Below are 17,183 nucleotides of genomic sequence, written 5' to 3'. Positions count from 1 at the left end.
CAAGTAGGGTGAAGTGCCTTGCCCAAGGACACAACATCAGTTGGCATGACCGGGAATCGAACTGGCAACCTTCGGATTACTAGCCCGATTCCCTCACCGCTCAGCCAACAGACTCCCGGACATGCTGGTTAGTTGTATTAGAACGACCACTGGGAGGCTGTTGAAGACAAATCACCTTTCTTCTCTGGCTCGGCTTTTCCGCCCATCAGGTCTCCCACTTTTTCCTTCACCACGGTTGCTGTGAGACCATGGAGACAGGAATGGTAAATACACACCCTCTCTCTCTTTCTCTCTCACTCTCTCTGTGTTTCTCCCCCCCCCCCCTCTCTCAACCACGCCTAGGAATCTAGAATATTTTAATTGTTACAAAACACGTCATATATGGTACTCATCACATCTTAACTGTAACATGGTACAGGGATCACAGTATAAGGGATTAAACAGTTTCATGGAAAATGTATTGTTCAGGTCACTGTTTATTTTCATCATGTTCTTTCTTCTGTTTAGATTTACAGAACTGCTTACTGATATAAAAAATATAAAAACAGGTTAACCACTAGCCTATATGAACGTGAAAATCATTAAGTTTTCTTGACAGCAAACCATAAGATTGTAAAAATGAGGTAAATTCAAGACTGTTGAATGGATCACTCACAACATCATTTTTATTTAATTTATCAGATAATCTTTTAGTTGTATTTTATTTGAGTTTTTATGTCACCTGTTTCATTTTAACATAAATGTAATTACTTTAATTTGTATGACTTTGAAACTGACGTAATTGAAGCATAGGGTTAATAAAGAAATCCTTGGAATGACTAACGGTATATGGAAGCAAATGAGTGACATGTTTTGAATTTTAAAAGGCATTGAATACTTAATATTGAAATTTAAACAAGACCGAATTCTCATACTAATATAGTATTTCAATGTAAAATAAAATTCAGGTTGCTCAAATTCAAGCCAAAAAAATGTGATCTTAAAAAATTCAAGTAAAAAAGAATTGAGCCCCAAAAAATCGAGCTATCAACTTCAAGGCGAAAAATTTCGATCTGAAAAGATTTGAGCCAAAAGAATTCGAGCCTATCAAATTCGAGCCACATCCGGGATACTAAGGATAGGTAGAGAAATCGAGCCTTCATGCACGATTTGATCACATCGGACTCACCGAAGCATGGTTGTTTTCCCTGGTAGTCATCATGTGTTTTCTCTATTGCTCCATTTCTCTACCTATCCTTATTAAATTCAAAACATTATGTCACTGATTTGCTTCCATAACTGCACGCATTTAAGAGTTTTCAACATTTTGGTTTTTCGGTTGTTTATATTTGTCATCCTCTTCCATGGACAAGTCCATTACATGACAGTTGGAAGCCATATCATTATTTGAAAATTATATTGAGTATAAAAATATATTTTTACAGATTTACCAAGCACAATATGATTATGTATGCGCATTGCTAACACAACAAAATATAATTAGTCCTTTTCCCAAAAATTTGAGTTTGTCAGTTTGTCAAGTTTTTTGTCTGTAAATTGTAGTGTAGCATTGCAGCTTTTGGTGAATACGTTTGACTGTGGGCAGTGAGCTGCAGTGAAGAAGTTGTAAAGTTGTGGTATCTTACCGGCTTTGTCGATGACCTGATCCACCTGTCCGTCCAACGCTCCTTTCATGAAAGACATCTCTGCAGGGTGCTCTGGAGGGTGTGAGAGTGTGTGTGAGGGAGAGAGTGTGTGAGGGAGTGAGAGTGTGAGTGAGGCAGTGAGTGCGACAGAGGAGAAAGACGTGTTTTATAATGTTGGCAGAGGCCAAGCCCTCACCGCATCACACTACGACCCGTTGAAGCACATCCTCTCACAACTTTCACACACGTTACACACACAGATACACACACAGGGAGTAACATTGGCTTTCTGCCCTCTCTCATCGCCCCCCCCCCCCCCCCCCACACACACACACAGATACAAACACTCACACACACTCACACACTGTATTTTCATCAAAACTGGTGTCATGTTCAGTCTTACAAACAGACATGTAGGAACACAAAACTGGATTGCAGTGCCCTCAGAAAGCAGCTGGACTTGTGGTCTGACAGTCGGTCACCAGCGGTGAGTTTGAGGGCCCACAGTTCCGTGTACGAGCCTTTCCTCTGAGAGGGCTGAGGAGGAACAGGAAATACTGGCTGACCTGGTGGTTATGGACACGCTGAGTCATCACAACATTCATAAACACAATCAGAGACATGAAACGACACCCAAGTGCACCCTCCTCCCTCCCGTCACTGGGACAACACCTTGTGTGTTCAGAATGTACGTGTGTGTGTGTGTTAGATCATTCCTGTGGGGCGTCTGCTAAGTGGACCCCGCCTGGGTGTGGTCTCCTCACGCAGCCCAGGCAAGAGTCTGGTTGTTACGTCTTGGCGCAGGGCCTGTGTGTGTGTGTTCTATCTGTGATGAGGCTGAGAGCTCGGTGCGGTTTGAAAGAGAAATGTACAGTTGGCAAAATGTCACTGACTGACTCTTACTGACTGCACCCCGCAGGATCCTAAATCACATCCAGCCACCACTGGAGCTGAAGGGTGAGAGCTGTTGTCCTCTCTGTTCCCCCTGGGGATGCCAGTCAGACACCTCCTGACCCCAGACTCTGCCCTCACCAGCCCCTCCCCCACCAGCCCCGCCCTCCCCCCTCCCAGCATGTCAAGCGAGGGAGTGACCCCATACCTATACAGGTACAGAGTTTGACACACCTTGATTGTACTTTCCACAGGTCACAGGCTGATGTGCACAGCCTAGGAGAGAACCATGTTATCTGGAACAGTAAAGCATGACCCTGTCACACACACATGTCACCCGGCCGGGCTCACGCTGTTGTCTCTGTCACAGCCAGGACTACATCCACCTCTGTGGCATGAATTTCAAACTGAAAATCTGATAAACACAGGTGCATTAGGTATATCAGATATAGGTATATCAGATATAGGTATATCAGATACAGGTATATCAGATACAGGTATGTTAGATTCAGGTATGTTAGATACAGGCACATATGTGCTAGGTGTGTCAGATACAGACAGAGAGGTGACACAGGCACAGTCAGTGTGAATCATTTGGCCAACTTGGTCACTGGACCTGATGTCTTGAGTCCTTGAAGTCCGTCTGGTCCTGGTTCCTGTGTGAGTGAAAGCTGCCAGACTGATGACGTCAGGAGGGACGGAGAACTTCTGTACAAGGAACCATCTGGAAGACCAGCTGCCTCTTGGCAGGGATGAAGACTCCATCCTAGGTGCATGCACCTTCCAGTCAGATGCAATCATCCAACCAACACCAGAAAAGTAAAAGATGCAGTTGATAGTTGTGGTGTGGTCTTCCTGTGAACCTCAGTTACATCCATCTCTATTTAGAGAAAGAACAGCCCTTTTGATAATTTAGCGGGCGAAATTAAGACTTGACACAAAATGTTGGATTTCAACAAAACCATCTTTATTTCACAGGTAGTTTATAAAATCAGCGAGTCTGCTTTGATGCCAACTTAAACATGGTGCGTGATTGTGTGCAGTAGGGTGTATGTGTCTGTGTGCATCTGTGTTCGTGTGGGAGGTGTGTGTGTGGAGTTGTGGGTATGTTTGAATGTGAGCATGTGTGGCAGTGTGTGCATATGTGGAGGGATGTCCATGCGTGCGTGTTTGTGCATGTGTGTGCGTGTGTTTGTGTGTGCATGTGCATATGTGTGTGTGTGAATATTAGATTGCTGGATAAGGCAACATGCAGTCATCAGTTTCCATTGGCCTCAAAGAAAGAACACACAGACCTGTTTCAGACACACACACACGCACACCTTGATGCTGGCCAGACCTGTTCCAACACACACACAGACAATGGGACACTTCTTCATCAAAAGCAGACACGAGTAGCAGGGAGGGGCGGGACACACTGAGATTGACAGGGCAGAGGGCCTGTCTGACTGGCCAGGACAGCTGAAGTCCAGACCAATGAGGGGTGTGAGTGGTGTGGTTCAGTGTGAATACAATAGAATACCACATTTCCCAGCATGCCACAGATAGCATAGTAGCATAGCATTGTTTCACAGATGGAATCCATCCATCAGCTTCCGCTCCAACTCTACACTGGCCTACTTCTCGAACTGACAGCTATATTGCTTGTCACATTATTTTTACGAAATGGACACAAACTTCACAAATAACTCCATGCAGGAATCTGGTATCGTACCCGGGATTTATTTCTCTTGAGAACCTACCTATCCAACCACAGACCTAGGCTAGAACCAGGTCCAAACCAAGACTAGACAAAGTCATAGTGTGTGTATTGCTTCGGCTGGTGTGTGTGTAACTGCAGCCTTCTCTTAGTCCGACACGTGAAACAGGTCCAACACAGGGACACGGAGTATAAGAACGTGTATGATTAGAACGTGTATTGCTGTCTGGTGTGTCTGAGGACATATTACCCTGTTACATCAAACACACTCTAGGCCTAACTAAGCTAAATGAACTGCTTATTGGCTGTCTGACTGAGACACGGGATTCACCATTCTAAATGTACAGTCATACACACACGCTCAAGTACACACACACACACAAACACACGCACACATATCAACTAAATCTTTTAATTGCACATTACCCTACAGCAGCATTCAAAGAGCACTTTCCTTTTGGCCCTCTACCTGACAAGTCAAACGTACTCTCACACACATACCCTCACACACACGTGCTCACACACACGTGCTCACACACACACCCTCACACAAACACCCTCGCACACACACCCTCACACACACACCCTCACACACACACCATCACACACGTGCTCACACACACACCCTCACACAAACACCCTCACACGCACACCCTCACACACACACCCTCACACACACACCCTCACACACACCCTCACACACACAAACCTTCACACAAACACATTGTCTCCCATCTTGTCTCAGTCACACAGTGGATTGCATGTTTTCTGTTGTGTTCGTGCATCACCATACAGAAGCCTAACTTCTCCACAAACACACAAACTACACTCACACATTCTTCTCTAAGCAGGCAAACTATTAGTTCCTTATCTGCCCTTCGTGTGTGCCTCTGGTAGTATTGCACTGTATGTGTGTGACTGTATGTATATGTTTTGTGGATGCCATTTGGAATTTGTTTTTTTCTGGCATGTGTGTGTGCATTCAAATGCATCTATTGGACCACGTATGTGTTTTGATTCGAGTGTGTGTGTGTTAGTGTGTTTGTTTCTGCTTGTTAATGTGTGTGTGTGTGTGTGTGTGCAGGTCTTCCTATAGGGAATTAGATGTAGGGACTAAGGTGACAACAACACTAGGGACAATATCATGACAACATCAACACAGGGGGGAGGGGTGCGGATGAACAAGGCAGGGGGACTGAGGGGGACGGGGTAGGGGGCATCTGGAAGAGTCTGTTTTTGTTTTGGTTCGATAAAGTCACAAAAAATATGTTGAACATCTGGAGTCTGGTACAGCGAGGCGGGGCGGGACCGGCGCTCCCAGAGACATCTAGTACTGGTGGAGGGAAGAGAGAGAGAGAGAGAGAGAGAGAGAGAGAGAGAGAGAGAGAGAGAGAGAGAGAGAGAGAGAGAGAGAGAGAGAGAGAGAGAGAGAGAGAGAGAGAGAGAGAGAGAGAGAGAGAGAGAGAGAGAGAGAGAGAGAGAGAGAGAGAGAGAGAGAGAGAGAGAGAGAGAGAGAGAGAGAGAGAGAGAGAGAGAGAGAGAGAGAGAGAGAGAGAGAGAGAGAGAGAGAGTAAGAGATATTAGATCATTCGACAAAATCCCTACATGAGCTCATAGAGAAAAACGTTCATCCTGTTTCAAGCTTACCTGTCCTCCTTCTCCACCCTCCATCCCTCCAAAGTCACCCTGGGAAATGAGACAGACAAAGCAGGGAGGGGAGGGACAGAGGGAAGGAGAAGGAAGGACAAGAGATGTGGGCAAGAGAGAGGCTGCTGTCAAAGAGATGAGAAGACAGGAGCCACGAGCATCATGAGAGGGAGAGCCCATGCTTCACACTGCTGGATGCTTCACACTGCTGGATGCTTCACACTGCTGGATGCTTCACAAAGTATTCAACCTCCTTCACCCTCAGCACATTTTATTGTGTAGTAGTTGAATTTGGGAATGGATCAGATTGACCATTGTTTCCCATGAATCTACACTTAGTTACCCACAATGGCACAATAGAAACATCTTTTTTGAAAATGTTTGCAAATCAAAAACTCTCTGGAGCAGGTTTTCTTCCAGGACCTCTCTGTGTATGGATACATTCATCCTTCCGTCAGTCCTGACCATTCTCCCTGTCCCTGCCACTGAAAAGCAGCCCCATGATGCTGCCATCACCATGCTTCACCGTAGGGATGGTGTTAGCCAGGTGATGAGCAGTGCCTGGTGTTCTTTAGACACAACTCTTGGAGTTCTGCGTCTGAGTAACATTTCTGTCTCGTCACATCAGAAAATCGTTTTCCTCATGCTCTTAGAGTCCTTTAACCCTTGTGCTGCCTTCGGGTCACAATGACCCAAAGGTTCACAATGACCCGAAGATAACACAAGGGTTAAATGCCGTTTGGCAAACTCCAAGCGGGATGTGATATGCTTTTACTCAAGAGTCGTTTCTTAGAGAGACCATTGGGTGGTCACCTCCCTGACCAAGTTTCCTCTTGATATTCAGTTTGGCCGGAGGGCCACATCTAGGAAGAGTCCTGGTGGTTCCAACCTTCTTCCATTTCACAACTATTGAGGCTACTGTGCTCCTGGGAACACTCAAAGCATTAGAAATTGTTTCATACCCTTGCCATGATCTATGCCTTGCCACAATATTATCACATAGGTCTACAGAGTCCCTTCATGACTTGGTTCTTGTCCTGACATGCGGTGTGAATTGAGGGACCTGATATACACAAGTGTGTGCCTTTGTAAACTATGTCTAATCAATTCCGTTTGCCACAGGTGGACTCCAATCAAGTTCTAGACACATCTGAAGGATACGTAAAAAACCTGACCACAATTTAGAGTGCCACAATGAAAAGTATGAATACAATACTCTCATATAATGAGAGATTTCTGTTTTTGATTGTCCATGAGTTTCCAAACATAAAAAGAAAGGTTTTCACTTTGTCATTTTGGGTAATTGAGTGTAGATTAATGGGCAAAAATGTCAATTTCATCTATTTACAATAAAATCCAAAACACAATCAAATGTGCTTAAACTGAAGGGGTGGGAATGCTTTCTGAAGTCACTGTACACAACAGCTACATGTGATCTTGGTCTTTTGCAGCCCAGACCGTTGCAGGGGAATATGCGATGCTCTGTGCAGACGGATGCTCTATGGCGGGCAACTCTGCCCTCACGCTGGGGACACCGTTGGCTCTGAGCTAGCTGGCTGATGAACATCAGAGGGCTTTGAGGCCATTACATACCCAAAAGACAGCAGAACGCTACTGGAGCTACACACTGGTGAAACAGTTTCAGCTAGGACCGGGACATGCAGTTGACGAGAGAGGGTGACCCTTCACAGTCACCTGTAGAGGAGACCCTGTGGCTTCTCCAGCAGGTTGGACAGTAATTCTCTCTATGACATGACTAGAACGAGACATATAATTCCCTTTCATGCAGATCCTAAACTTAGACAGTACTGCCAGTGTAAGCCAGTGACAGACCAATAAAGTTCTGTGGAGAGTCAGCAGGTGTTTAAAAACGAGTGAGCGTTTGTCCCCCTCAAAGATGAGCTCCTTGTTCCACGTGTTCGTTTCCTGTGTTTGAAATGCTGTGGAGTCACAGAGTCACCCAGTCCCTGGGACCTGCTGCGCAGCCACGGGACACTACCAGGGGGACATTACCAGGGGAACACTACCAGGGGGACCCTACCAGGGGGACCCTACCATGGGAACACTACCAGGGGGACACTACCAGGGGAACACTACCAGGGGAACACTACCAGGGGAACACTACCAGGGGGACCCTACCAGGGGAACACTACCAGGGGGACACTACCAGGGGGACACTACCAGGGGAACACTACCAGGGGGACACTACCAGGGGAACACTACCAGGGGAACACTACCAGGGGGACCCTACCAGGGGAACACTACCAGGGGGACACTACCAGGGGAACACTACCAGGGGAACACTACCAGGGGAACACTACCAGGGGGACCCTACCAGGGGAACACTACCAGGGGAACACTACCAGGGGGACCCTACCAGGGGGACACTACCAGGGGGACCCTACCAGGGGAACACTACCAGGGGGACACTACCAGGGGGACACTACCAGGGGAACACTACCAGGGGGACACTACCAGGGGAACACTACCAGGGGGACCCTACCAGGGGGACACTACCAGGGGGACATTACCAGGGGAACACTACCAGGGGGACCCTACCAGGGGGACCCTACCATGGGAACACTACCAGGGGGACACTACCAGGGGAACACTACCAGGGGAACACTACCAGGGGAACACTACCAGGGGGACCCTACCAGGGGGACACTACCAGGGGGACCCTACCAGGGGGACACTACCAGGGGGACACTACCAGGGGAACACTACCATGGGGACCCTACCAGGGGAACACTACCAGGGGGACACTACCAGGGGGACACTACCAGGGGAACACTACCAGGGGGACCCTACCAGGGGGACCCTACCAGGGGGACCCTACCAGGGGAACACTACCAGGGGGACCCTACCAGGGGGACACTACCAGGGGAACACTACCAGGGGAACACTACCAGGGGGACCCTACCAGGGGGACACTACCAGGGGGACCCTACCAGGGGGACACTACCAGGGGAACACTACCAGGGGAACACTACCAGGGGGACCCTACCAGGGGAACACTACCAGGGGAACACTACCAGGGGAACACTACCAGGGGGACCCTACCAGGGGAACACTACCAGGGGAACACTACCAGGGGAACACTACCAGGGGGACCCTACCAGGGGGACACTACCAGGGGAACACTACCAGGGGAACACTACCAGGGGGACCCTACCAGGGGGACACTACCAGGGGGACCCTACCAGGGGAACACTACCAGGGGAACACTACCAGGGGAACACTACCAGGGGGACACATGCTGCATGCTCATGGACAGATGCAGACAGGAAGAACAAGCATGGCTGAAAGGCTGGTCCTAAGAGTCTGGAAGGTTCTACACGTGGTTTGGTGTCCATCCAGGACAGTCCTAGCCTCCTGCCAGCGAGGGAGCGTGAGGGCTCAGAAATTCCCCCTCAACTGATGTGCTTCTGCTGAAGGAAGCTTCCAGAACCGTCCTGACACGCGGCCACCATGGCTGTGTGGGTACGGTGCTGGGTGGGGGGTGGAAGTGGAGGGTGTAATGGAGTAGTACGGGGCAGAGAGGACTTTCTGGGACCTAGATGCTCGCTCGTGTTGTGAGGCGTGCTGTTAGGAACTGCGGTTAGATTGAGACGTGCAATACATTCACCCCCTCCCAAGCCATGTTGACCAATAAGCTATGACCCTCCCCTTCCCGTCCAATAGGCACCTCGTATACTGGCTCCTCCTACCAGGGCAACACAGAGAGACAACAACAACAACAACTGGTTAACAACACAACACAAAACAACACGACACACACATTCCAACACAACACAACAGCACAACAAACACGTTGCAACACAACACAGAAGCAGGGACAGAAACCTACACAATAAACAGTGCACAGCACACAGCGTTACAGCAGCACAGCAGGAGAGGACACACCCACTGTGATCTGAAGGATATTTCTGTGCGGTTTACAGTGGACTGTCTATAGTTAGGCGTTGCGTGTGTGAGTGAGGCAGGGAGACGATGCGGTGTGTGTCTGGAGGGCTGATCCCGGAGGAGACGCCTGGCGGCCCTCAGGCCTGTGGAGGAGCCCCCCCTGCTGGTGAACAGGAGCATTGCAATCTGATGACATCTGCACCCTCAACCAGGACTCACCTGGTTGACCATCCCAGTCGAAGCAGCAACGTTCTCCACTCCCTCCCCGGTCGCCTGTGAGATGTCGTTGGCCCCGGCAACCCCTGTGTCGCCCACGATGTTGGCCTGCTCATTGTTTCTGTTTGCCACTGGGACATGAGAGAGGTTACTAGTACACACACACACACACTCATATATATACACACACACACTCATATATATACACACAAACACACACTCATATATACACACAAACACACATTCATATATACACACAAACACACACTCATATATACACACACACACACACACACACTCATATATATACACACACACACACACACTCATATATATACACACAAACACACACTCATATATACACACACACACACTCATATATATACACACAAACACACACTCATATATACACACACACACACACACACACACTCATATATACACACACACACTCATATTTACACACACACACACACACACACACACACACACTTGTGTCTTTACTTACTGTTTACTCCAGACGCCATCCCCTCCTTGGTCTTCGAGCCTGAAAAGAAGAGAGAAGGGTTATTTATCTAAAAGAACATGATTATAATTATTAATAAATCTAAACTAGCGTGATTGTAATCATTATTATATATTAAATATTACATCTTAAATTTAGAAGTCAAAACCACACCACATCATACTGGGCACATCACATCATACTGTACACATCATACTGTACACATCATACTGTACACATCACATCATACTGTACACATCATACTGTACACATCACATCATACTGTACACATCATACTGTACACATCATACTGTACACATCACATCATACTGTACACATCACATCATACTGTACACATCATACTGTACACATCATACTGTACACATCACATCATACTGTACACATCATACTGTACACATCACATCATACTGTACACATCACACCATACTGTACACATCACACCATACTGTACACATCACATCATACTGTACACATCACATCATACTGTACACATCATACTGTACACATAATACTGTACATATGACATCATACTGTAAACATCACATCATACTGTACACATCATACTGTACACATCACATCTTACTGTACACAAATAGTACATGTCTGTATTAGACAAACCAAACCATAATCATATCGTTCATGCAATAACTGGAACATGACTGACTGTCTCCCCACCTTCAAGAAAAGGCTCAAGACGCACTTGTTCCTGGAGTAGGTACAACGGTACTTAGGAATGCTTGGCTGGACCTGATGTTAGTTTCCTCCAGGATCACAAATGACTCTTATTGAGAGACTTGTTGCTCTTGTTGGTTAGTTGTAACTGATTTAAAATTACTGTACTCGTTGTGAAATATATTATTGGGTGTGCTCAAGCCTTCGGCGAGAGCACAACCTTTGTTCTCTCACGTATATATTTATTTATTATTGTTTATTTTCGCCCCCCTAAGGATCAGTCAATATTTGGACTACATACACAACGGCGGTGTCAAAAGGTTCGTATTGGTAGCGATTGCGTTGGTTGTATTTTTATTTACTTTCCGTTGCATGGTTTAAGTAGAAATTGCGTTTTTGTGGTGAAAAGTGAAGCTAACGGTGGCTAATTTGCTATCCACAGTCACTGACGTTACTAACGTCACTACGTCACTAACGTCACGAAAACACGCGTGACTACCTGTTAACTTGGGGGATAGCTAGGCTAACTATAGCTTTACTGCAAGGCAGCTGCAGGAACGCCACAAGCAAAGAGGCCAGGGTGATAACTATTTACTCATTTTACTTTGTGATGTGAAACACAATTATGAAATGTAATGTACAATATTAGCTGATATTATTAAGGAAGTAGGCCCACATCTACCTTTGGAAACGGTTGTCTACTATTTCACTGAAGCATTAGCATCATGACATTAGCCTCTGTTGCCCGGGCAACACATACAGTGGTCTATGATGCATCTGTTTTCAATCTTTAAAATAAACATTCCTCACAAATACATTTTCGTTGTAGGATTTATTATGACATTACATTACAAGTAAACGATTTGTGGGTGAAATGATCATTACCTGTGGTTTCAAACCAGTGTTGCTCACTGCAACGCTGTAGCCTACACGAGACACTACAAAAACATCTACACAGCTGTAGGAAGTCAAACGGCGACAGAACATGTTCGGCACTCCCCTTACTTAAATCAAAAGTCTATCTAACTACTAACCTGAACTTCATTGCCACAGCCTAAACGTTGTCAATCTGTTCATGAAAATAATTTATTTCAGCCTAAACCGTACAACGGAACGTTAAATACAATTCAACCAACGCAATCGCTACCAAGACGAACACAGCAGTAGTCTACTAGTACTGTACCGTAGTAGTACAATTTACCGGGGCAGTAGTGATGGGTCGTTCGCGACAGATCCGTCTCTAAGAGCCGGCTCTTGAAGGTGAACGTCGGGAGCTGGCTCGCATATCTGAAGAGCCGACTCTATTTTTAATAGATTAATACAGCCTATAAAAACTAAATTATTATGAAATAATGAATTTTAATTGTATTTAAAATAATTGACTAATTCAAAGAACAACAAAAAAATACTTGTAGGCTTAAAGGCGCACACGATCATCCTCACATTCTGTTCCTGTCAATCCTGCATGAGGGAGGGCCAGTCAAAACTCAAAGGAGAGCCATGACAAATCAATGCATTTTTAAAGATATGTGGTTACGGTCGAGTATGATTTCATTTCATAATTTAATTCAAATTGTTTTCACACCCATCATAGTCAAATTCATAGTTAAAACATGTATTTTTTAAAGAGCCGTTCGGGAGCCAAAAGAGCCGGCTCTTTTTGGTGAGCTGAGCCATACGAGCCGGCTCACGAAAAAGAGCCGGAATGCCCATCACTACGGGGCAGCTTCTCCACACAGGGCTATGTCGCATTTTGCGTTGTTACTGACAATGATCGCTACCAGTGAGCTTTTTATGAATGAGCGATTTTCCACTAAATAAATGTCAAGCTTATTTACGTTTTGGGGGGCATATTTTCAGTTAGCAGATGGGACTGTCTGAATCGCGATTCCATCTTCTACTGCCGGGTAACGTCGTAGAATAATCTTCAAAGGGGGTTCTTTATTAATGAATGAATGCAATGAGTAGGCTACATGCCTGAAAATATCACGAGAATGGAAAAACTTAAAAGGACGTTTAAGTCATAGAGATTAGGTCCATTTTTACACCGGTCTGCCAAATTTATTCGTTTTGATTCAACGATGAGGCTGCCTCTTGCAGGGGAAATGAGAAGACATCTATTTCATTCTACACTTCACTCGTATTTTCAGTTGTAAATGAGCAGCAAAAAAAAATGCTTTTAAATCTATTTAATCTTTATAAATAATAAGTATGCATTTTCATATAAAATATACAGAAATCTGTTGTAAAAATGTCATTCAAAAACGGACCCCTGTGCAACCGACGCAAGCATGCACCCTACAATTTCCCCAGAAATTGTACCCTCTCTAGTTGTTGCTTGCTTTTCTACAGGTACACTCTTGCACTTTTGAGGTTCATGTTGTTTAATTGTAACTTGTTTAACTACATGCTATTGTGGTTCTGGCCATTGGCACTTATTTGGTTTTCACAATGTATGGTTCATGTTTTGGTTACCCGCAATGTTGGGGTAACCAATGTCGTTGTTATGATCAGTGACCTATGCACTTTTGTAAAGCTCTCTTTTGGAAGTCGCATTGGATAAACGCGCCTGCTAAATGAATACATGTAAATGTAACATGGCTGCAGTTTGGTCTCAGCCTATGAAAACAGTATTACTATTTTCTGCCCCCTCCCCTCTCACGCATGCTCTTTACGCTATGAACACAGGCTGATTAAATTGTAGTTATGTAACCAGCTGGATGGAGGGATGAAGACAGAAAGATAGTAGAGGTAGTGACAAACCCAGCCCTCCCTCCCTCCTCTCTCTCTTACTCTCTCTCTCTATTATTCCTCCATCTTTCTCTCACAGAAAGCACACACAAACACACAAACACACACACACACACCCTGCACACACTCACACACAGGTACACATATACATTTACACATGCACACACACACATTCAGATCTGCTACAAATGATAAGTTGTTCTGTTTTAGAGGAAATATCTGCAAGAGAAAGTGGGGTTGTCCACTGACAGTGTGCATGTGTTTATATGTGTGTGTGCATGTATGCATATGTGGGGCAGGTGCATGCTCAGAATGTGTATGCGTGGGTGTGTTCGGGTTTGTGTACTTACCGGAGAACTAGCTAGTATAGTATAAATGATGTATTCTCAGATAATTTGCTAGAGTAGAATAGTTTCTCTATTATCAGAGGCCCACCAGTAAACTACCACTGTGGTGGAGGGACTGCCCCACTCCCTCTTCAGAGGGGGTTGAAAACATCTGTAACCAATGACCTCTGGAGCCAACGACCTATGAAATGATGTTGTGCATCATGACACATAAAAGAGCATTCTCCTTACTCTGTTTCTCCCCCCTCCCCCTCCACACACACACACACACACACACACACACACACACACACACACACACACACACACACACACACACACACACACACACACACACACACACACACACACACACACACACACAGGCACACACACACAGGCACACACACACAGGCACACACACAGGCACACACACACAGGCACACGCACACAGGCACACACACACAGGCTCACATAGATGTACAGATGTACAGGGGCACACATATCCTCACTGAACACACAAAACAGCTCATTAATTTACTACTGTTTTGTCCTGTTTTTAAATCCATTTTGCACAGGTTCACAAGAGATCAGTTCACATTGCTTGTTTACAGTTTCTATACATATATAAGATTTCCCCTTGTATTCTAACTCAATTGACTCAATTTCTTTATTAATTCTGCTTATTTATTACTGCTATTGTTTGTATTCACATGGATGCACAAGCACACACACACATGCACATCTAGCTATGCTGACGTCTGCAGTATTGACAGATACAGCAGGTGGTATCTGTTGGTTTGACACAGGAGGTGTGAAGAGAATTGATCCTCTTCAGATCAGTGATCCCCTCCTCCTTATCTATCCCTCCCTCCTCCCTCCTCCTTCAGTCAGTGTTAACCAGGGCTCCTCCAGTCCCCCTCCTCCCTCCTCCTCCTCTCCGTCACTCCACACGGCTCCGTCATATTTCCACAAACGTTCCCCTATCCTCCTCTCTACCAACCCTCCACCTATCCTCTGACTCGGTTTCCCTCCCTCCCTCCCTCTTTTTCTCCCTCTCTGCCCATCTGTTCATCCACAAAGCTGGAAGCACCCATCTCCATGACATAACACCTCCCTCCCTTCCTCTTCCCACCATTTCTCTCTCCTCCACTCTTCTCAAGCCATCTCTCCCGCTCATGTTTCTTCTTTATCAGGCTTTACAATGTCGGTATATTCCTCATCTTTCCTCTCTCTATCCTCCCGTCCCATTCCCTCTCACTCCCTCCCCCACCCCTCCCTCCCCCCTCCCTCCTTCCCTCTCTCTCTGTGGTTTATGCAGTAACCGGTGGGATAGGAAAGTAGTTAGTCATCAAGCACGACACGCCAGCCAACAGATCCCGCTGCAACAACATTCACCCCTCTCTCTCTCTCTCTCTCTCTCTCTCTCTCTCTCTCTCTCTCTCTCTCTCTCTCATCCTCTCTCTCTCTCTCTCTCTCTCTCTCTCTCTCTCTCTCTCTCTCTCTCTCTCTCTCTCTCTCTCTCTCTCTCTCTCTCTCTCTCTCTCTGTCTCACACACACACATGGGGGAGGGGAGAGCAGATTGCGGCAGCACTCAGCCGATCCTTGCCCCAATCCCCCCCGTCACTTACATCCACGTTTATGATTTTATCACACACAACCCACACCATCCAGTTATTCCTCTATGCCCGTGTGTCTGATGGCGCCTGATCAGCATAGATTGATGTTGACAGTCAGAATGAGAGGGGTCTAAGGCTGGGAGGAGGGGGGAGGTGGGGTTCAACACGCTCTGCAGACACACAGTGGTCTATCCGACCCGTCCCCCCCCTACCCCCGCCATTCCCCCAACCCCGCCCCTCCCTACTTCTCCCATAGCCTGTTCAGCACAGGGTAACCTTGAAATGTGACGCACTCTTTTACACGCCGCTGAAATCCCCCCCCCAACTAGCGTCTCCTTCCGACCACACATGCACGCCCACACACTGAGACCTTCTATGTCTCTGTGTGGAAGGCCGGCCTTGTTATGTGCTGTCTGACGGTGCATCTGTAAGTGCTGCAGTCCCAGTGCACGACCTCAATGTCCTCCGCCTCTCCATGCCTGTCTCTCTCCTCTCTTCCCTGCTCTCTTCCCTGCTCCTCCCTCTCTTCATCCTTTCCCCCTCTCTCCCTTCACCGTTTCCTAGACGTTTTTACGTTCGCTGAATGTACGTTTGCCCCTGTCTCTATTCATCACCTTTTCTTTTTCAGACCCTCTCTCCTCTCTCCATCCGCGTTTCCACCACACCCATCTCCTCTCTCTCCTACTGCACCAGTTCTGCAGTATTCTGCCAGTCTTCCTTGGCAACCCCCCTTCCCCCACCCCTGTCTTCTCACCACTGTCCCAGACTGGGACACCCGAGGGGCCCCTCCTCCCTCGTCACACCAACACACACACACTAACACACACACACAGACACACACTCACATAAACTCACAAAAACATACACAGGACACAAAGGTGACTTGCAAGTGACGTTGCAGCTTTTTTGCAGCAGGATGTAAAACCCCTTGTGCACGCTCGCACGCACACCCACGCACACACACGTTGCACACAGTGCAGTACTCACCCACATACATCACCCCCTCCTTGGTCTTGGCAGCTGCCTCCTCTACCCCGGCCTTGGTCTTCTCTGCCGCGGCCACCACCCCCTCCTTGGCCATGGAGAACCCCTTCATTAGTACATCCATCCTGGGTTAGAAGACTACTGTGCTCCCCTGCTCCAAATAGGCCTGCTGGTTGATGGTGCTTACAGAGAGTGCAAGAAACGTTGTGTGTGTGTGAGAGTGAGAGAGTGTCCGTGTGAGAGCCTGCGTGCGTGCGTGTCGGTGACTCCTCCTCCAATAGTGCTGCAGAAGCGAGGGAACTGCACAGCGGGCTTACAGA

At 46.7% G+C, this 17,183-nt stretch overlaps 1 protein-coding gene across 2 annotated transcripts; it reads right to left on the bottom strand.

The window, feature by feature from the left end:
• Positions 1 to 4,179: 4,179 nt before the first annotated feature.
• sncgb (synuclein, gamma b (breast cancer-specific protein 1)) lies at positions 4,180 to 17,177 on the bottom strand. 2 transcript variants are annotated; one of them, XM_062475065.1, is made up of 6 exons: positions 16,867 to 17,177; positions 10,493 to 10,531; positions 9,988 to 10,115; positions 9,551 to 9,568; positions 5,863 to 5,901; positions 4,180 to 5,548 (listed from the first exon to the last, which is right to left on the bottom strand). In XM_062475065.1, exons 1-6 carry the CDS (start codon positions 16,985 to 16,987, stop codon positions 5,543 to 5,545), a joined length of 351 nt encoding a protein of 116 aa, XP_062331049.1. In that variant the 5' UTR covers positions 16,988 to 17,177; the 3' UTR covers positions 4,180 to 5,542. The 2 variants fall into 2 exon arrangements, with proteins under 2 accessions (XP_062331049.1, XP_062331050.1); XM_062475066.1 differs by lacking the exon at positions 9,551 to 9,568.
• Positions 17,178 to 17,183: the final 6 nt, after the last annotated feature.

This window comes from Osmerus eperlanus, chromosome 12 (genome assembly GCF_963692335.1).
Source record: "Osmerus eperlanus chromosome 12, fOsmEpe2.1, whole genome shotgun sequence".
NCBI lineage: Eukaryota > Metazoa > Chordata > Actinopteri > Osmeriformes > Osmeridae > Osmerus > Osmerus eperlanus.
Note: the sequence above shows the minus strand (reverse complement) of the source record. Positions and strands in the feature narration are given on the sequence as shown.

Coding starts and splice junctions, on each gene's coding strand:
- sncgb (XM_062475065.1), bottom strand. CDS start 16,987: ATGGATGTACTAATGAAGGGGTTCTCCATGGCCAAGGAGGGGGTGGTG. Junction 10,532..16,866: donor GGAGGGGGTGATGTATGTGG/GTGAGTACTGCA, acceptor TCTTCTTTTCAG/GCTCGAAGACCAAGGAGGGG. Junction 10,116..10,492: donor GATGGCGTCTGGAGTAAACA/GTAAGTAAAGAC, acceptor CTCATGTCCCAG/TGGCAAACAGAAACAATGAG.